Raw genomic sequence first — 18,131 nt, 5'->3', positions numbered from 1 at the left:
ACAGCCATTTAAAAATATGATTAATGATCACTGTTTTGAGAGCTATAATCATATTGTACTTTTGGTGTTTGAGACGTGAGCACAACTTCCTCTCTGAGGTTTTCTTTGAAACAAGCAGGTGTTCCTGTTACAGTTTGGTATGTGCAGCTTTGATGCATGTTTTTCATTTGAATCGGACCCTTATCATGACCATGACCATGTTTTAATTATTGCTTTTAATCCCTTTTTTTTTTTAAATAACAAATTAAAATGAATGCAGCATTCATTGTTACCGACATGTGCACAGCACAATCTGCAAAAACTTGTTCTTTGGACAATGTTGCCCTTAAGAGGTTATACATATTTAACAAGTGCATTGAATATTCTTAAACTTGATTTTCAAGCTATTCGACTATGCGTACATGTTTGGAAACGAAGATGTGCCTCAAAGGACGACGTCACAGCTGAACAATTGATTGTATGAATCCATGTTGATTGATTGTCAGGAGTCAGTCGTGCAGTTTCATCATTTTAATATAGATATTGTCATATAGAGGTTTGTTCAAGGTCACATCTTTTATATCAAACTGGATCAGATTTTCAAATTAAATGTGAGTAAGTAAAGGTTATTTGTAAAGCTCCTTTCTAGACCAGGGTCACAAAGTGCTTTAACAATACACTGTTAAAATATATACTTTAAAGGCCAAGACACATAAAACAAATACAGGAGTCCCAGTAAATCAGAGAAAAGCCTGCACAAATAAAAATGTCTCAAGGTGCTTCTTAAAGATCGTTCCAAAGCTTAGGAGCAACAGCCTGGAAGGATTTTTTTCCTCTGGCCCTGAAACATGTTCAGGAACCATCAGTAGATTCTGATCCACAGACCTCAGAGCCCGAGCTGGGGTGTAAGGCTGGATCAGATCACTGAAGTAAGGAGGAGCCTGACCATGAATAGATCTGAAAGAAAAAAACTGAATTTTAAAATGTATCCTGAAAGAAACTGGCAGCGAGTGAAGAATTTTAAGGATCGGATAAATGTGAGTTCTTCTACTAGAGCGGGTCAGAATTCTCACTGCAGTTTTTTGTATTAACTGCAGGAGAGACAGCTCCTTGTTTGAACACAAAAATAAACTTAGTCTAAAAGAGAAGACACAAACACATGGATTATAAGCTCCAGATTGTTTTGTGACATTTTCATATGTTAAGAGATTTTTCTCAGTTGAAGGAAACCGTTTCTGGTCAGTTTTCTGCAGTGCTGCACTAGAGCAAACCTCCTGTGCAGGTTTTTGTTCCAACCGATCGAGCACAGTTTAACCAATGAGGGTTCAGCTAAAACAAGCAACACCAGACTCGCAGTCCACTGATTACACTGTGAAGACTCCTGATTGGTTAAAAGTTCCTCTTGATTGTTTGGAACCAAAAAAAAGTTTGCCCACCCCTGCACTAGAGACATGTCTTTGTCAAATACAACACCCAGGTTTCTCAGGCTCAGTTTGACAGACTTGCCTAAGGCACCCAAGTACTGACTCAATGTGTATATTGTCGATTTAAATTTAGATTTGGGTGCTTGTTTGAGGATTTACGACGTGATTTTAATATCGTCTCGCCAGTTTGAAATCCACATACCTTTTGCTTGATTTACAGATAAAAGTCTCTAAAAAGAAGTATATTTAAAAAAAACCTGTCATTTGAAATGACCTTGACCTGCTGCAGGAGCGTCCACGTCCTTCGAGATGTCAGCTGGAATAAGCCTCTGTGGTGACCTGAACCTGCTAGATTGCAGGGCTACTGCACCCACAGTGCCGACACGCCCTCTTGAGCAAACATCAATTCAGACGAACGTGTGATACAATGGTGTGTATCAAGCAAACAGATTCAAGTGTCTCTGTGTTTGAATGCTGTGTGATTGAGTCGTTATCGCTCGCTCTGTTGTTTCAAGCATCTCTGCCTCGACGTGAGCGTGTGATTTTGACATTTTGAATGCAGGTTTAGGGCCCGACTGGGCCCTGGATGAACCCTGAATACACGTCTAATGCCTGCACAAAGCCAGCCTCGCCGCGGTGCTGCCATGCCAATTTGTTCTGCTCCATTTTGTATGTAGGTCATGGTGGTCAGATGCAGCAGGATGGGACGGGATTGGGTCTCCCCTGGATAATCTGAGGTTATGATCTGAGCTGTAGTTGATGGTCTTTGATCAGATCTTTTTCAGATGAGAAATCAAAGCTTGTTTTCAGATTAATGATGTTTGCAGATATAATGCTATCAACTAGTATATATCCATTTAATATTTATTTTGTGGTCTCAAGTAAGATTCTTTAAATGTGTGCAATGTTTTTATATTTTATAATGTCCCATGTTGGCAAAAGTGTTAAGAGTGAATGGTCTTAAAAGGACATAGAATTTCACACGCCTGTCAGGTCAGGTCAACATCAGCTGAACAGGGCAAGAGGTGATGATGACGTATCAGCTCTCTAGCGACCTTTAGTGGGCAAATTGTCAACAGCAGGCTTCTTTAAAACCTTTTTGTTTCGAACCGTTTATTATTCATGTCGAACTCGTTACGTTTTGCATTTCAATCTGCTTGTTTTGATTCATGTATGTTTAAATTATTTTTTACCGATGCTATACTGTTATAATTGTAATGTTTTTAATCTAATGTTTTACTTAAACTGAGCAACATTCCAACAAGAATACATTGCAATTTTATCATTGTTAGTTTGAAAACACATTTATTTCGCTTTTTAAGTGAGTTGATGTTTAAAACTTTTCCTAAAATTATTTTTAATTAAATACCCTATTTTTATATATTTTTTGTTGCTATTAAGGTATAAATACCGGTAGTTCTACTTACCCATTATATTGTCTTCCCCAAAGTAACCTTTAGTTGGCACTATATATACCTTTATTAAAACAGAATTTAACATTAATGCAAATCACTTAATAATGATAATATTTTTTATTTTAAAGTGCCTTTCTGGGAACTCATGGTTGCTTCACAAAGAACACAATAAAATAGCACAATACAATATAAACAATTCAATAAACAAAATACATTTCTTGTACAATATAGTTATTTTTTAAAAATATATTAGCTTATGTTTAAAATATTGAATCCCTCTATGTTTCCCCATCTTCAACTTAAAATGTTAACTTTAATAGTAAATCCACCTAAAAAATGTAAACCAATTAGACACTGATGAGAACATTTTTAATTATTTTAATCTTTTTTTTTAAACATCAGCTACTTGTAAATATCATCAGCGTGTGTGTGATGGATGGAGTGAGTGAGCTTAACATGGTCACTTTAAATCATTGATTAATGCCATGTCCTGTTTAACTCCGACGTGTAACAATCAATAAATCTCACCATACTAGATGAATCGAGTACACAGCAAAAGATAGACTGAATGTAATAACAAGGACATATAACTTCATCAGTTTTACATGCTCTAAGGGTCAAGTTAAGGTTTTAATATTAATCTTTAATTCTTTTTTGTCCTTAATGATTCAAAACTCTGTAGTTAGACATGGCTGCTGACCTGGACATGATGAACCTCCTCTTCATCGGTGCAGCAACTCTGGCCATTCCTATTCTGGCTTTTTTCGCATCCTTCCTCTTGTGGCCATCAGCACTGATCAAGGTGTATTATTGGTACTGGAGACGAACTCTGGGTCTCCAGGTCCGGTATGCCGACTGTGGCGGGTATCGCTTTTGTTACTCGTACAGAGGGAAGCCGGGGATGAGACCTTCCATCCTGCTGCTGCACGGCTTCTCAGCTCACAAAGACAGCTGGCTGACTGTTGTCAAGGTGAGAAGAAAAACTCCAAACCACTTTGTTTTCTAAATATTTTAGTATTATGACAAAACATTGCTACTAATATATACTTTTTCTTTTGATCCAGTACCTTCCAAAACATCTGCACATCCTGTGTTTGGACATGCCTGGCCATGAAGGAACAACACGCACCAACACGGATGATTATTCCATTCTTGGGCAGGTCAAAAGGATTCACCAGGTAATATAAAACCATGTGAATTATAACAAAATGAAAATAAATTGATCACTTCCTCCTTGTTTTAGTTTGTGGAAAATATTCGCCTAAACAGGAAGAAGTTTCATATAGTGGGAACCTCCATGGGGGGGAACGTAGCTGGAGTCTACGCCGCCTGCTACCCCTCTGACATCTGTAGCATGACACTTGTTTGTCCAGACGGTAGGTCACGCATCCCCTATTTAGTCTCTGAATTCATCGAGAGTTCATTTTTAAATTGAATTTGAATGATGTTTTAATGTTTTTTTTTAGGAACTGCTCATACCATGATGCGTCACTTGGAAGCAATTCTACATTACAATGAAACGTCTTGTCTTTTTAAAAAAAAAAACAGGTGTAAAACACCAGTGTGAGACGAAATTTGACAACCACCTGCAGGACCTGCAACACAGCAACTACACCATCAACATCCCACTGATCCCGACAACACCAGAGGAGATGGAGGACATGTTCAGATTGTGCTCTCACGTTCGCTTCAGAATCCCTCAGCAGGTCAAGTCAACTTCATTACACCAACAAGTGGATTTTAAATGACTTGAAAATTGTGTTTTTTTCAACAGATTCTTCAAGGACTTGTCGATGTCCGAGAACCTCACAACAACTTCTATCAAGAAGGTCAGTTAAGTTGCGTACGGCTACGACACATGAACCAGACTGACTTACTTTATTTTTTTTCCCGCCAGTGTTCATGGAGCTTGTTGGTGAGAAATCCAGATACGCCTTACAAGAACATCTACAGCAGATCACTGCACCTGTACAGGTGATATGGGGCAAACAAGACCAGGTAAAGAACTCTTGCAAACTTGTTAAATGTTGCATGAAGCATAATTCACACTCGCACAGGAAAGATCAAAGATTAAACCTTTTTCAATGGGTGCAATGCCATATATTTAAAAAAAAATTAAATACAACCATTTGATTATCTTCAATTTAATGGGCTCATCTGACAAGAACTCGCCCTTTTTTCGCAGGTTGTGGACGTGTCCGGAGCTGCAGTGATCGCAGAGATGGTACCTGGCTGCAGAGTGGACCTGCTGGACAACTGTGGTCACGCCGTGGTCATGGAAAAACCTTGTCGGACCGCAAAGCTCATCCTGGAGTTCATAATCCAGCAGCAGGAAGCTCCTGGAGGTGCAAAGAAATCATCCTGAAGCGGACAGACTTTTTCCCCTGTCAAGCTTGTCAATCATTTTGTCCTCTCAGCAAATTGTGTGTTGACAGCTCATATTGATAGGACCTGCAAAAGTAATACACTATGTATCCATAGAGTATCAAAAGTGTGTTGGTTTTTTTTTTAAGTTGACAATAAAGTATGACACTGGAGGGTGCAAGTGTGCATTTTATTGAAGATCTGAAGGTGTCACAGCTCAAAGTTCAGGGTGTGTGCAATTCTTTACAAGAAGTGCAAAGGTGCGCAGCTTTCTGCACGTGCTTGACAACGATAGCCTGTTTAGATTGAAACAGTTTTAACCGTTAATGTTTGTCTGTGTTTAAATCCATGTTGTCTTTACGAGAGTTTTAAACTTAAATTTTGTAATGGCCTCTGTGTGTCAGCTTGTCTTGCACTTTTATCACACAAAAAAAACACCTTTTCGAAAGAATTATAAAAACAAATGAAATGGATATTGTGTATAAGCATACGATATACACGTTAAACACACAAAAAACATGCATTTAATTTGTTTTATCTCGATCTTAAATTGCGGTCTGACATCCCTTTGTGTGTGACTGTGTGTGTGTTTGCGCACAGCCCTTCTCTGTCCCGCGCATGCGCAGTCAATCCTGCTGCAGTCTGCGTCTGCACAACTGCGCTAACACAGTGTGTGAACTAACAGAACCAACCACTGGATGTAAACCCTCACTGGAGAACTTTAAAAGAACACAACCGGTATGTTTAACCCAAACCATTACTCCGGTTCTGGTTGAAAACGTATCCATTCTTACCACTGTGTTAGCATCTGCTAATGCTGTGCTAGCAACGTTAGCGAATTAGCCTTAACTTAGCAAAAGAGATGTGTATCCAGTCGCCCACATTACTACTATTGTTTTTACATATAGTTGAATAAATGTGCGAGTAATGTAATAACTTCCTTAAAAAATACTTTTATTTTGACTACAGGGAGACAGGATTAAGGGTGGGTGATAAACATTAGCTTGTACAGTTTTGTCCTTACGTTGCTTGACCTGTGGTTTAAAAAAAAGCTAAATCTAGCATTATTTTAAATACAAAAGAAAATCCTTGTGAAGTTTAAAAACACTTTGAAAGTAATAAAAGGTTTTTTATTTTTTATTTGAGGCATTCACTGATCAACTGTAGCCTAAAGGTTGCGGATGTTATTATTTATAATAAAGTCGTTAAGAACTCTGACTAGTATTTAGTTGTTTATAACTAACTTTATGTAATGTCAGTCACTGCAACAGAAATGCTCTCCAAGCAAGAGTTTATGCCAAATTTAACGAATAAATGCATGACTTTTGCAAACAAAATCACAGCCTAGATGGAGTTTCGTGCTTCGCTAATAGTCGGATGATGAGCAAGTTTATACTTATTGATTTACCTGATGTTTACGTAGCAGGTTAAACAAACAATCATAATAAGGGTAAAACCAAATAAACTGAGAAATCCAAAGTCACAGCTTGACGTAGATTAGAAAGCAATTTGTGTAGAGAAATCTAAATTCTGTAGAAACCCTTCATCCATTAAAGTATGTTATTAATTTATAGGTATTAAAAGCGAAATGGGATTTTTCAATGCTCAAGTCCATTAAATATTTCATTTTTTAAACGCATTCGTCGATTGGTCTTTCCAAAAATGAAGTAAAAAAAAAACCCTCCTGAAACCTTTACATCAGGTTTTCAGTTAATTATATGTATATATACATATTAATGTCAATGTGCCTGGACTGTCTGTTTAAGCACAAAAGGCAAATAAAAACTTTTAACCTTGTGTGAGACAGTGTAGCTTGAATAATGGATGTGAAATTGTTAGGTGTTGACCTAAAATAGGGGAAAAAAGAAAACACAAGTTTGAACACAAAACTCCCTCTTTCTTTCATTTGTTGACTGACTCATCGCTTTCCTTTGCTACAGGTAAACTCAGCATTTTCAGTGCACTAGTTCCTACAGTTTTGGCTCCATCCAAGTGCTCACTGCTCTACAAATGGACAATGGAGACTGGGGACATAGGGTAAGCGACATAAACTAGGAACAGACATAATTGTTTTTACTTATGACTTCCATATGTCCCTATCTCATATGCCCATGATCCATTTGGACTCTCCTTCTGTTGCAGGTGACTACTCCTGTTACCTTGAATGTGGGGGGGCACCTGTATACCACCAGTCTGTCCACACTGCAGCGTTACCCCGACTCCATGCTGGGGGCCATGTTTCGAGGAGATTTCCCAACAACCCGGGACTCTAAAGGAAATTATTTTATAGACAGAGATGGAACACTCTTTAGGTACATTCTCAACTTCCTGCGGACGTCGGAGCTCACGTTGCCATTAGACTTCACAGAGACGGACCTCCTGAGGAAAGAGGCGGACTTCTATCAGATAGAACCTTTGATTCATTGCCTCAATGACCCCAAGCCGCTGTATCCCCCTGACATCTTCGAGCAGGTGGTGGAGCTCTCTAGCACTCGGAAACTCTCCAAATATTCCAACCCAGTGGCGGTCATCATCACGCAGCTCACGATAACCACGAAGGTTCACGGCCTCCTGGAGGGCATCTCGAACAACTTCACCAAATGGAACAAACACATGATGGACACCAGGGATTGTCAGGTGTCCTTCACCTTCGGGCCGTGTGACTATCATCAGGAGGTGTCGCTGCGTGTGCACCTCATGGACTACATCATGAAGCAGGGCTTCACCATACGGAACACGCGAGTGCATCACATGAGTGAGCGAGCAAACGAGAACACGGTGGAGCATCACTGGACTTTCTGTCGACCAGCTCACAAAGTGGAAGACTGAGAAATCAGGGACGTCGCTTTCTTAGTTAGACTTTTCTTGACCAAAAAATGTCACCAAAATATGTCAACAAGATCTATTTACTTATACCAGCTTCATGTCTCTTCTATGCTGAGAATTGTAGATGCCAATATAGGCTAAATGGCAGCAATAAAACAAAGCCAGTGGCTTTGCTAACATATGTATTCAGTCATGAGACTATGAGTCTCTTGGTACAGTGAGATGGAAACCTGACAACCTCATCACACGTGGTCACAACTTTAACATACGGGTGTCTGTCAGCTACAAAAACATCACTTTGTTTTATTTTTAGATAACCCTAAACATGTATATAATCTATACAAATGTTGGGTAAATGACTCACCTGCACATTTAGGTAAAAGGCGACGGTTAATTCTGCTGAAATAAAAAATCTTGTCCATCGATTTATACACTTTACGTAATACTTGCTGGGAAATATAAAGGGATACATTTTGAAACAACATGATTTGGACACAACAAAAGTTAAAAGGGAACCTAAATGCTGCTAGCTTCTTGCAGAAGGTTGTGGGCAAATATTAACTTCTTCTTTTTTAATTTACAAGTTAATAATATTTCACCTCTGTTTCTTGTTCAATGTTAGAAGTAGAAATGTGTAACTTGTATCTCTGCTCACTGTTGATGTTGCATGTGTCTTACTGGGTTTTGTATGTTTATGCATTCAATGTGTTTCCTTTGCACATCAGTGCTAAGTCGAACTGTTACATTTCTTTCCTTCAGCCAAATAAACGTATTTGATCCCAAGTTAATCCTTAACTTATTTATTAATCTTTTTTTATTATTATTAGCGTTAATATATTTTTTAAATAAAATAAATGACTATTAATATTATTTATATGACAGAAACGGCCATGACAGCCACAGCCGGATATGACGTCTGCAAGCGAGTTTGATTTCATGACCACTTGGTCGCCCGCGTTTAACAAATAGCAATCTCCGCCCAACATTTCTACGCTGTGCTCCATAACCAAGCGCACCCAACCACGCTCCATGTTGTTACAGCCGCAGAGGACGAACAGACGCTGAAGTTGTGAGGAAACACTTGATTTAAAAATGTTCATCCGGAGCCAGAAGCTGCGACATTTTTTGAGTCTTGTGCCGGGGAGAGAACGTTTTGGAATTTACAGATTTCTACCCGTATTCTTTTGCATCGGAGGAGTTATGGAGTGGATCATGATCAACGTGCGGATAGGACATGAGACATTCTGTAAGTGTCAGGTGTTCAGATGTGTTAGCATCTGTTTTTTATTTTAATTTAAAAAACCAAAATGTACTATTGTCATTATCATTGTAAAATGTATTGTTGATTATGTCTAGTCTTCAATACATCAGAGGATAGAAAAACTACCCAAAGTGAAGATCTTTTCACAACAATATAGATTAAATCAAAATCAAAAAGTTAACCTTATGTTTTTTATTAATCGACTTTTAAATCACTTTTTTAACAACATGTACAATGTGTACTGAATAGTTTACATGAGCTAATGTTTGTAGCTGTTTGGCTAACACAAGATAAGCTGGAGTTATATTCAAGAGGTTCTGTATCTGTTTACGTTAAAGGTAAGCTAAAGGTGGGTGCTAATTTAATATTTTTAAATGATAAAATAAACTTTTTGTGAGTCAGATTGTAAAAAATAAAATACTATTACTGTCAAAGTACTTACTGGATTCCCATTTATTACCCTTTTCCAGATGATGTCTACAGACGAAAACAATCGGAACGAGCGTATGACAAGAGAATACAGGAGGATTTGGATGTTCCTGTGAAGCCTGCTGTATAGACTCTGGACAAACCTCTCTCTGGACTTCCCAATAATCGCCTGGATCTTCCTTTGCTTGTAAAAAAAAAAAAAAAAAGGGACTGAAACATTGTTTCACACATGCAAGTTTTATTGTTGCTATTGTCCTCAGTGTTTGAGACTAAACTAATGTGACCTTATTTATTCACAGTCACTCCTATGTTGGGAGTGGAACCATATCAAAGAGGTCACATGACTGCATGCAGACTATGGCTTCTCTGTACAACAGTATGTGTTTATAATATAAATGACTAAATACTTGACAGTGATGCGTTCATTTTTCAAACCGTTAGTACCATCCCACTGGAAGGGTATGCAAGCAGGTGAAGCTGTTGGGGTAATTTGAGAGCTGCAGGGGATTCCCGTCCAGCCTCACCTGGTACAAGTTGGTCCTGACGTAGTAGCTGTCGTTGCCCTTGCAGAAGGTCTCGTCTGTTATCGTGGTAATCTGGTTGTTCTGCCACATGTCATAACATAGTTTATATCCTCACAAAAAGTGAATGGGCATCAAATGAACTCACCTGTAGTTCGACAGATCGAAGAGACTCGGGAAGTTGAGGCACAGCTTTCAGCTCATTGTCTCCGAGGTAAAGATGAGCCAGTCTGGTTAGTTTCTGCGGAAAAAAAACCCAACCCTGATTTAAATAACAATTTCCCACAAAACAACGCTGGAACCTTTCATGCGTACTACCTTAAAGGCGTTCGACTTGACCCCCTGGGTGGAGAGCTTGTTGAAGTTGGCATTGAACATGGTCAGTTTGGTGGGAAGTGTCGGCAGCTTGGTGATCTGATTTTGCGAGAGGATGAGCTCTTCCAGATTGATCAGTTTGGAAAAAGCCGCATCTTCTATTTCGCTGATGAGATTCCGAGTCAGGTCGATGACCTTCAAAGTGGCTGAAAATCCAACCAAAATAAAGTCATAATAAGGACAAAATAATAAAGTATCTATCCATGGGTGTGCTCGTACTTGCGTCTGCAAAGTCTTTGTTTTTGATTTTCCTAATCGAGTTAAATCGGGCGTAGAGGTAGGCGGTTTCTTTTGGCAGGGCGGGGACGGACGACATTTCGGGCGACACCTCCTCGCAGTAAACCGATCCACTCAGGCACACGCACAGCAGGCATGTGGGGAGATCTGATGAAACATCGTTCAGATCGGTTCCAAAGCAGAGTCGCTGCTCAACGTTCACTCGAGGACAAGTCAGCAGCGCCTCATTATGTAACGTGTACTTTAGCTACATTCACAAAAATGTGTGAAAGGAAAGTGTTTCATAACCCACATGGAGTCATTTATAGGTTGAGAAGAATCCTACCTTTAGGTGGTTGACCTGCCACTTGATTGATAACCATGTCGGGAACGGCGTCGTCATTGGGGATGTTTATCATCTCTTTCTGTAAGAAGAAATCTTTTCATGCTCTTTCCAGCACTGACATCGAGAAGCATTTTACCTTCGGCTTCCGTGCCTCCGCGAATTCCCCATATCTGGCCGTGGCGAGCATCCAGGGCGTTATTGTGGAAATGAAAAACAAAGTGGTGAACGACATCATCTTCTCTGTCGCTGGTGTGAAGGAAGAATGGTCTGCAAGGCTGAGATTCTGAGGTACAAATGACCCCAGAAATTTTCCATTCCCTTTTTTTTTTTTTTCTGTTATTAAGCTGCATTTATTCTGCCAAGTCAGAAAAGGAAACTCCAACTCACTACGCTCTGTTTTTTTACTTTGCTTTTCTCCGGTTACAGCCTCGCATAGTTATTGGATTAATTTCCTGGGAATTCTCTGCAGTGTACAAAAACAACACATGTGTTTTCAGGCCTTTTGCAAGAAGGAATTTGTACCTGGACTCATTCAGGTCTGGTAGAAAATCATGCCAAAAAAATAAGACTAAAGAGAAGCAGCCAGAAGCAGAAGCTGTACAGTGTTTGCACTAATGCAAATCTTTTTGTTATTCACCTTCCATTCACAAGTGAGATTTTGCATCGCCATCAGCACCTCTGCTGCCACTAACACACACCAGAATACAAGCCATTCGCTTGCTTGTTGCTCCTTTTTAATCCAGTTGTTTTCTGTTCTTGTTCAATAAAAACATCTGTTGTGTTACCTTACATCATTTATTTGAAATATATAATCACATTTTTAGTAATTTCTCACATTTACACAGTTGTCGCATTAACAGCATGATCTGTGCATGATGGGTTTTTGAATGGTTTCTCCTGAAAAAGGAAGTGAATAAATTATATTTTTTTTGTTCAAGGCTAGGTGTCGTGTTATCGCACCATGGCTTGTTGAGCTGTTACTTAGAGAGTGTCTCACCCTCAAGAGCGCCGGTGTTCTTAAGCACCTTAGGGGCTAACGTGTCCATGTGCAAAACAGTCAATCCCTGCTTGACCTATAAATATTTGTGGCCTTGAACTCGAAGCTTATTAGATCAAACTAAATATAAGCGTTAATAAAAATACATTTCTAAAATTGGGGTGACTTAAAAACAAGAATTAACTTTTGGATGGGGATTTAAAAAAAAAAAAAGGGTTCCACGTTGTAACGTTGGTAATAACCATTGGAGCAACTACCAGTGAATTACACTGTATGCTAAGAAGATTCAAGATTAAAGAAATTCTTACTTTGTACCCCCAACAAAAGTGCACAGTAAAAAATAAACATATATAGATATATATCTATATATCTATATATGCCTGGTCTAGAAAGGCGCTATATAAATAGACATTATTATTATTATTATTATTATTATTATTATATATACATACATATATAAATAACTATAAATACATTTGAAAGAATAAAAATCTAAAAAAACAGAGCAGAGAAGTGACAGGTTTCTAAATAAAAACTAGATAAATAGAACTCAAGTTACTTTTGAATAAAACACAACTTTTTTATTTTATTTGGCCTCATATGGGAACTCTTGTTTCCTCCCACTGTCCATAAACTCTAGTTGATGTCTCTTTATGTTATTATTGTGGTACAGTAACGACCTGTCCAGGGATTCCCTCGCCCCTCGCCCTGTGTAGCTGGGACAGACAGAAGACCTTTGTGACTTCATTTAAAAAAAAAAATAATATTGCATAAAATGAATCAACCTTCTGTGGGTTAAAATGACACGAGGGTGACTCATAGCGAGCCGCAACAAAAGCCTCTTGCACCTGCAGCCAGGCGTGCAGTGATTTACCGCAGGAGGAACTTACAACCTCGACACCATTTCATTAAATGTCCTCCACCGCCTGAACGTTTATTTAAGTTTCTCCCAATATCTGGCGGTCCATGTCCCGAGCATTACGTAAGGCAGATGTGAGAGGAACTGCAAGTGCCAGTGTAACGGAAGTGGTACTACCCTGTGAGAGACGCTGAGCCAGACGGAGGACGGAGGCTGCACCAGAGAGAATAAAAGCAGGACTCAAAAGTCGCCAATATTGTAAGTTTCAACGCGTCTACTTGACGAAAACGACGCGCTAACAACCTCCCTCGCTCGCCGGCGACGGCTGTTGCTCGCCGTTTTTCGCATTTCGCCTCGGAATACCGACGCGCTTCCATCCCGCTAACGGGGCTCGCCGTGGTTCGCCCAGTGGAAGCTAACTAGCTATAGCTACGCTAAGCTAGCGAAGCTAACCGTACGCTGGGATTCCATGACACTTTGTTCTGACAGGCTCTGGCAGGGCCCGGGTACCGCATCTGTCCGCCCAAACGACCGAACGCGATCGAGTCCAGTTTAGCGATATAACAGGATAACAATTACGACCATTTCGTCTCGTTTCACTTCAGAAGCAAAACGAGTTAAATGTGTATAAATCCCGGCGCTGCACGCACTGGCCTAGCTACACTAGCGGGACCGTTAGATAGCGGTGTAGGTGCACTTGCTGCTAGGCTAGGATCAATGCTTGTGATCGACACAGCTCGTGGTAGTATCTCACAAATACAACCACGACAGAGTATATAACAAGTGGATTGACGTTTATAACCAGAATATAAATGCCAGTCCCCCCCAAAATGTATGAAGCTAGCAGCTATAAATGGGATGATATTAAAAGCTTGATCCAGAAAAGCTCCGCCGCTTGTCGTCAAGATTCGACATTAAAACATCTCGGATTTCGTATCTCAAACGTTGTTTTCTTCTTTGCGTTAAATCGCCATCCCTGGCTCGGTTCGACCCCCCCAAAAAATGGAAGTTCACTGTGTGGATTAAATACGGAATCGAAGGGCGCTGTCGTATGCTAGCTGCTAGCGTTAGCCATTGAATGGCTGACCCACTTGCCAGTGGGCCCGGTGTTCAATACTTAATAACTGTGTGGTCTCGTTTGGTAAACGATTGGTTGTCGATTAAAAACGAGTATGACACTGCAATATGACATCACTTGTATTGCAATATTGCCCCACTACAACCAATGCGTATTTTTGATACAGGGTGAAAATAAGAAATATGAATGGAATAATTAGAAATTGTTTGTTATTATCGTATAATACCTTATCGTATTACATGTAACTACAACATAATTAAAGTCGATACCGAAGCAATGTTGTTTAAATTGTTACACATTAATTACTAGCCAATATATATAAGTAGTAAGTAAGTATGTAATTTTTATTTGTATAGCGCTTTTCCAGACCAGGGTCACAAAGCGCTTAAACAATCAGAACAATATTCAATAAAGTATATAATTTAAAGGTCAAGATAACACTGATAACACAACAGGAGTTCCAGAGAATCAAGGAAAAGCCTGAACAAATAATATATATGTAATAACAATCTCTGTTGTCTTCGCCTCCAGTCTAGAAAATGGATAAGAACGACCTGGTACAGAAAGCCAAGCTCGCCGAGCAGGCCGAGCGCTACGATGATATGGCGGCGGCCATGAAGTCCGTGACGGAGCAGAGCGCGGAGCTGTCCAACGAGGACCGCAACCTCCTCTCCGTCGCCTACAAGAACGTCGTGGGGGCTCGCCGCTCATCCTGGCGCGTCATCTCCAGCATCGAGCAGAAGACCGAGGGCAACGACAAGAAGCAGCAAATGGCCCGCGAGTACCGGGAGAAGATTGAGACGGAGCTGCAGGAGATCTGCCACGATGTACTGGTAAGTAATGGGAACCATCATGTGGTTTTTTTCTTAAGGAACACGAACATAACTTTGATCTTCTCTCACAGGGGCTACTTGACAACTTCCTTATTGCCAACGCCACCTCGGCTGAGAGCAGGGTGTTTTATCTGAAAATGAAAGGCGACTACTATAGATACCTTTCTGAGGTAGCTTCTGGAGATGCCAAGAAGGGTAAGCATAAGTACAAAAAAACAGCATAGTTATAAACACTGAGCATTAGAATTCCAAAAGTCATAAAGGTGGATTGATAAAGTAATTAATTAAAATCTATAATTCACAGAAAACTAAGTGTTATAAGTCTCATATCGAGATAAAATAAGTCACTTATTGACAGATATTTTTTCGCCACCAAAGAATGTCACTTGACAATATTCTGCAAACGTTAAAGCGGCTCCCCCAAGTGGACGGTGATGAGTATTGCACCGAAACGTGCCATAATTGTTAATTCGATTCTCTCTTTGCACCTCGCAGACACGGTGGATAATTCCCAGCAGGCATACCAGCAGGCTTTTGACATCAGCAAGGGAGAGATGCAGCCAACGCACCCCATCAGACTCGGCCTTGCCCTCAACTTCTCCGTCTTCTATTACGAAATCCAAAACAACCCCGACAAGGCCTGTAGTCTGGCCAAGACGGTAGGAGTCGCGACTCATTTTCCACTTATTTTAAGCACAGGTTCTTAAGTCTGATTATTATTATTTTTTTCCCTTAGGCATTTGATGAAGCGATCGCGGAGCTTGACACCTTGAACGAGGATTCGTACAAAGACAGCACCCTGATCATGCAACTACTAAGGGACAACCTGACTGTGAGTTTTGAAGATGCTTGAAATTTCTAAATGTATTTGTGTTTTTACTTAAAAAAAATGTATTTTGTCATCCACAGCTGTGGACATCAGAAAACCAGGGAGATGAGGGAGAGACCGGCGAAGGGGAAAACTAATGGAATTGCACTGTTAATCCACCTACACTCTTATCTTAAACACAGACAGCTTATATACATCCCCTCCACTCCATCAGCCCCTCCCTCTTCTGTATGACAAGCAGCCTGAATTGCTTAACTAGTTTTACCCCTCTCTGCTAGGTGACAGGGTAATTTTAGCCAATTCAGTCACTTTGTGGTAACGTATAGATTAGTCAGTCCATGTTGCTGTTTTGTTGGCTTTCTGTGTATGTGTGTGTATGTATGTGTGTGTGTCTGTGAGCGAGCACGTAAGACTTTGAAAGATGTTTGTGTGATTGATTCCGGGGGAGGGGAGGTGTTGTGAATTTTAATCGTCCTTCCATATTCCTCTGTCCATGCTAGTTTGTGCTTTTTAAAATCCCTCATTTTTTTTGTTACTTTTATTATTTGTGATTCCTGATGATATTTACAGGTTTTATTGTACGGTAATTGAACTAGCAGTTGATTTCCAAGCACTGTGATGGTAGGTGTTACATTTCCTTCACAGGCCCCCGAAAAAGAAGAAAAAAAAATCATGTTTTTTAAAACGACAGACACGTGAATTATATGTTCAACCATCTGCAATTCTGCTGTGGGCTCATACAGAACGAACGGAGGCAGGCTGAATCGTGACACTGACATCTTTATGTAATGCTACCTAACCACCAGTACACATTTAGGAACGTTTTAAGGGACCCATTAAATTGCCATGGTGATAATGTTGAGACTGAAGACATTCCTTTTGTTTTAGACATTTAGAAAAAGGCACTTTTAATCAGTTTTATTAAAGTTGGGATTGCCTTCGTAGTTAACTCACTGTTGATGTGCTGCTTGGTTTCAGTACATTTAAAATTGTTCGTGCGCCAACGTGGTTTTATGTTCTTTTGCAAGATTGACTATCATCTATATGTTCAAAACCTGAAGTAATCTTATATTGATGTTAATTGAAAAAAAAAAATGTCTTTCCACACTGTAAGAAACCTGCTTGAAAATTATTTTTCTCTCAATGCGGTTGTGTCTACATAAAAAAAAGAAGAATCAACGGTTATTTCTGGCTTTCTCTTGCAGCCTATATTCTTACTATGAGGGCAGCATCAGTTGTTTTTATAAAGAGTAAGACCAGAAAACATGTTTGAAAATTGTAAAAAAAAATATATAACTGCTGTTTAAGGTGGCTCACGTGACTTCCCGTCTCAAAGGTCAGCTAATGCTTGTTTGAAAACGCAGTTAGTGAATGTGGAACGAAGCCTGTCTGTATATCAGATATCTACTCGCTTTGTTTTTACTGACAAGTCTTATGGCTAAATTTGCTTCTGTAACAGTCTATTACCCAGTGCACACACGTGGTTGTGAAAATTTAGAGTAGCTCTTTAAAAAAATAAAAAAAAGCAACGACAGAATGGAGATAAAAACAATGGTTGATGTAATTCTAGCTTTGTGTTTATGTATCTTTAAACCATTCTAGTTTCACTCTACATGTAAGAAATAGGAAAGTGTCAAAGACCATTCAGTGAAATAAAGTTCCGTTTAAGATACACGCTTGTTGGAAGATTATTGCTTCAGCGTCTTCTAAAAATATAACTGGTATATAGGCGTCGTCATTTTGAATGGAACGTCCCGAGGGTTGGCAGTGGTCCGGACCAGTGGAAAATCCGCTTGATTTCCAACCGTTGCGTCCTGCGTCTTTGAAAGGAGGCTGCGGGGGCAGCTGCTGAAGTGAAGAGGCCCAGATCTCCCCTCAAAACTTGGACCTGGATCTACTACAAGATGGATATGCCTTAAACGGTCCACTTACCAGGTACTAGATGAGACTGGACTCCCCGTTTATATCCTGAAGAGAGATTGCAAGAAAATATGTTTCCCCATCTTCACAGATCGTTGTATAATCAACTGTTGCGGTGCATTATGGGACTTGCGGTCCTGATGGGAATCCTCATTCTCATTTCACATCGAAACCCGTTTTCTTTTCATTTTTTTTGCCGCTTAATTATTCCCTTGTAGGGGGTTTGTGGGGTCTGGAGCATATCCCAGGTTCTCTGTGCAAGAGGCGAGGGACACCCTGAACAGGGCAGAGTGACAACCATTCACACACACACTAACCTCTATGGGCAAACAGAAAGGTCAAAAGTTGCCTCCCTGTCGGACTGACACTTTACAAGCTAATATAGTTTAATATCTCCTCTCAACATGTATATATCTTTTTTAGTACTAATCAATTAAAAATCATAAGACGAAAATATCT

The 18,131-nt window shown here is 39.8% G+C and overlaps 5 protein-coding genes across 5 annotated transcripts; 4 read left to right on the top strand and 1 right to left on the bottom strand.

The window, feature by feature from the left end:
* Nucleotides 1–3,505: 3,505 nt before the first annotated feature.
* abhd6b (abhydrolase domain containing 6, acylglycerol lipase b) lies at nucleotides 3,506–5,183 on the top strand. The gene is made up of 7 exons (XM_087781459.1): nucleotides 3,506–3,788; nucleotides 3,883–3,996; nucleotides 4,062–4,194; nucleotides 4,367–4,524; nucleotides 4,593–4,647; nucleotides 4,716–4,816; nucleotides 5,004–5,183. Exons 1-7 carry the CDS (start codon nucleotides 3,507–3,509, stop codon nucleotides 5,181–5,183), a joined length of 1,023 nt encoding a protein of 340 aa, XP_087637585.1. The 5' UTR covers nucleotide 3,506.
* Nucleotides 5,184–5,812: 629 nt separating this feature from the next.
* Nucleotides 5,813–8,796, top strand: kctd6b (potassium channel tetramerization domain containing 6b). The gene is made up of 3 exons (XM_087781230.1): nucleotides 5,813–5,920; nucleotides 7,123–7,219; nucleotides 7,325–8,796. Exons 2-3 carry the CDS (start codon nucleotides 7,193–7,195, stop codon nucleotides 8,009–8,011), a joined length of 714 nt encoding a protein of 237 aa, XP_087637356.1. The 5' UTR covers nucleotides 5,813–5,920; nucleotides 7,123–7,192; the 3' UTR covers nucleotides 8,012–8,796.
* Nucleotides 8,797–9,038: 242 nt separating this feature from the next.
* On the top strand, nucleotides 9,039–10,108 carry uqcc5 (ubiquinol-cytochrome c reductase complex assembly factor 5). The gene is made up of 2 exons (XM_087781584.1): nucleotides 9,039–9,254; nucleotides 9,740–10,108. The coding sequence occupies exons 1-2, from the start codon at nucleotides 9,101–9,103 to the stop codon at nucleotides 9,826–9,828; spliced, it is 243 nt and encodes an 80-aa protein (XP_087637710.1). The 5' UTR covers nucleotides 9,039–9,100; the 3' UTR covers nucleotides 9,829–10,108.
* LOC148059687 (mimecan-like) lies at nucleotides 9,937–11,586 on the bottom strand. Its single transcript, XM_087781581.1, has 6 exons — nucleotides 11,293–11,586; nucleotides 11,157–11,235; nucleotides 10,814–10,978; nucleotides 10,538–10,740; nucleotides 10,368–10,460; nucleotides 9,937–10,303 (listed from the first exon to the last, which is right to left on the bottom strand). Exons 1-6 carry the CDS (start codon nucleotides 11,389–11,391, stop codon nucleotides 10,136–10,138), a joined length of 807 nt encoding a protein of 268 aa, XP_087637707.1. The 5' UTR covers nucleotides 11,392–11,586; the 3' UTR covers nucleotides 9,937–10,135.
* A 1,539-nt stretch (nucleotides 11,587–13,125) lies between these two features.
* LOC148059686 (14-3-3 protein beta/alpha-1) lies at nucleotides 13,126–17,424 on the top strand. Its single transcript, XM_087781583.1, has 6 exons — nucleotides 13,126–13,270; nucleotides 14,622–14,923; nucleotides 14,995–15,118; nucleotides 15,419–15,582; nucleotides 15,660–15,755; nucleotides 15,833–17,424. Exons 2-6 carry the CDS (start codon nucleotides 14,630–14,632, stop codon nucleotides 15,887–15,889), a joined length of 735 nt encoding a protein of 244 aa, XP_087637709.1. The 5' UTR covers nucleotides 13,126–13,270; nucleotides 14,622–14,629; the 3' UTR covers nucleotides 15,890–17,424.
* Nucleotides 17,425–18,131: the final 707 nt, after the last annotated feature.

The sequence above is a fragment of the Callionymus lyra genome, chromosome 19 (assembly GCF_982586985.1).
Source record: "Callionymus lyra chromosome 19, fCalLyr1.hap1.1, whole genome shotgun sequence".
NCBI classification, from domain to species: Eukaryota; Metazoa; Chordata; class Actinopteri; order Syngnathiformes; family Callionymidae; genus Callionymus; species Callionymus lyra.
Note: the sequence above shows the minus strand (reverse complement) of the source record. Positions and strands in the feature narration are given on the sequence as shown.

What these genes read in the sequence shown, in the direction of transcription:
- abhd6b (XM_087781459.1), top strand. Translation starts at nt 3,507, where the DNA reads ATGGCTGCTGACCTGGACATGATGAACCTCCTCTTCATCGGTGCAGCA. An exon ending in AGGTCAAAAGGATTCACCAG is followed by an intron (nt 3,997 to 4,061) that starts GTAATATAAAAC and finishes TCCTTGTTTTAG; the next exon opens with TTTGTGGAAAATATTCGCCT. An exon ending in GACACTTGTTTGTCCAGACG is followed by an intron (nt 4,195 to 4,366) that starts GTAGGTCACGCA and finishes AAAAAAAAACAG; the next exon opens with GTGTAAAACACCAGTGTGAG.
- kctd6b (XM_087781230.1), top strand. Translation starts at nt 7,193, where the DNA reads ATGGACAATGGAGACTGGGGACATAGG. An exon ending in ATGGAGACTGGGGACATAGG is followed by an intron (nt 7,220 to 7,324) that starts GTAAGCGACATA and finishes CTTCTGTTGCAG; the next exon opens with GTGACTACTCCTGTTACCTT.
- uqcc5 (XM_087781584.1), top strand. Translation starts at nt 9,101, where the DNA reads ATGTTCATCCGGAGCCAGAAGCTGCGACATTTTTTGAGTCTTGTGCCG. An exon ending in GATAGGACATGAGACATTCT is followed by an intron (nt 9,255 to 9,739) that starts GTAAGTGTCAGG and finishes ACCCTTTTCCAG; the next exon opens with ATGATGTCTACAGACGAAAA.
- LOC148059687 (XM_087781581.1), bottom strand. Translation starts at nt 11,391, where the DNA reads ATGATGTCGTTCACCACTTTGTTTTTCATTTCCACAATAACGCCCTGG. An exon ending in GGCAGGTCAACCACCTAAAG is followed by an intron (nt 10,979 to 11,156) that starts GTAGGATTCTTC and finishes ATGTTTCATCAG; the next exon opens with ATCTCCCCACATGCCTGCTG. An exon ending in TTCGATCTGTCGAACTACAG is followed by an intron (nt 10,304 to 10,367) that starts GTGAGTTCATTT and finishes GACATGTGGCAG; the next exon opens with AACAACCAGATTACCACGAT.
- LOC148059686 (XM_087781583.1), top strand. Translation starts at nt 14,630, where the DNA reads ATGGATAAGAACGACCTGGTACAGAAAGCCAAGCTCGCCGAGCAGGCC. An exon ending in AGATCTGCCACGATGTACTG is followed by an intron (nt 14,924 to 14,994) that starts GTAAGTAATGGG and finishes CTTCTCTCACAG; the next exon opens with GGGCTACTTGACAACTTCCT. An exon ending in TACTAAGGGACAACCTGACT is followed by an intron (nt 15,756 to 15,832) that starts GTGAGTTTTGAA and finishes TGTCATCCACAG; the next exon opens with CTGTGGACATCAGAAAACCA.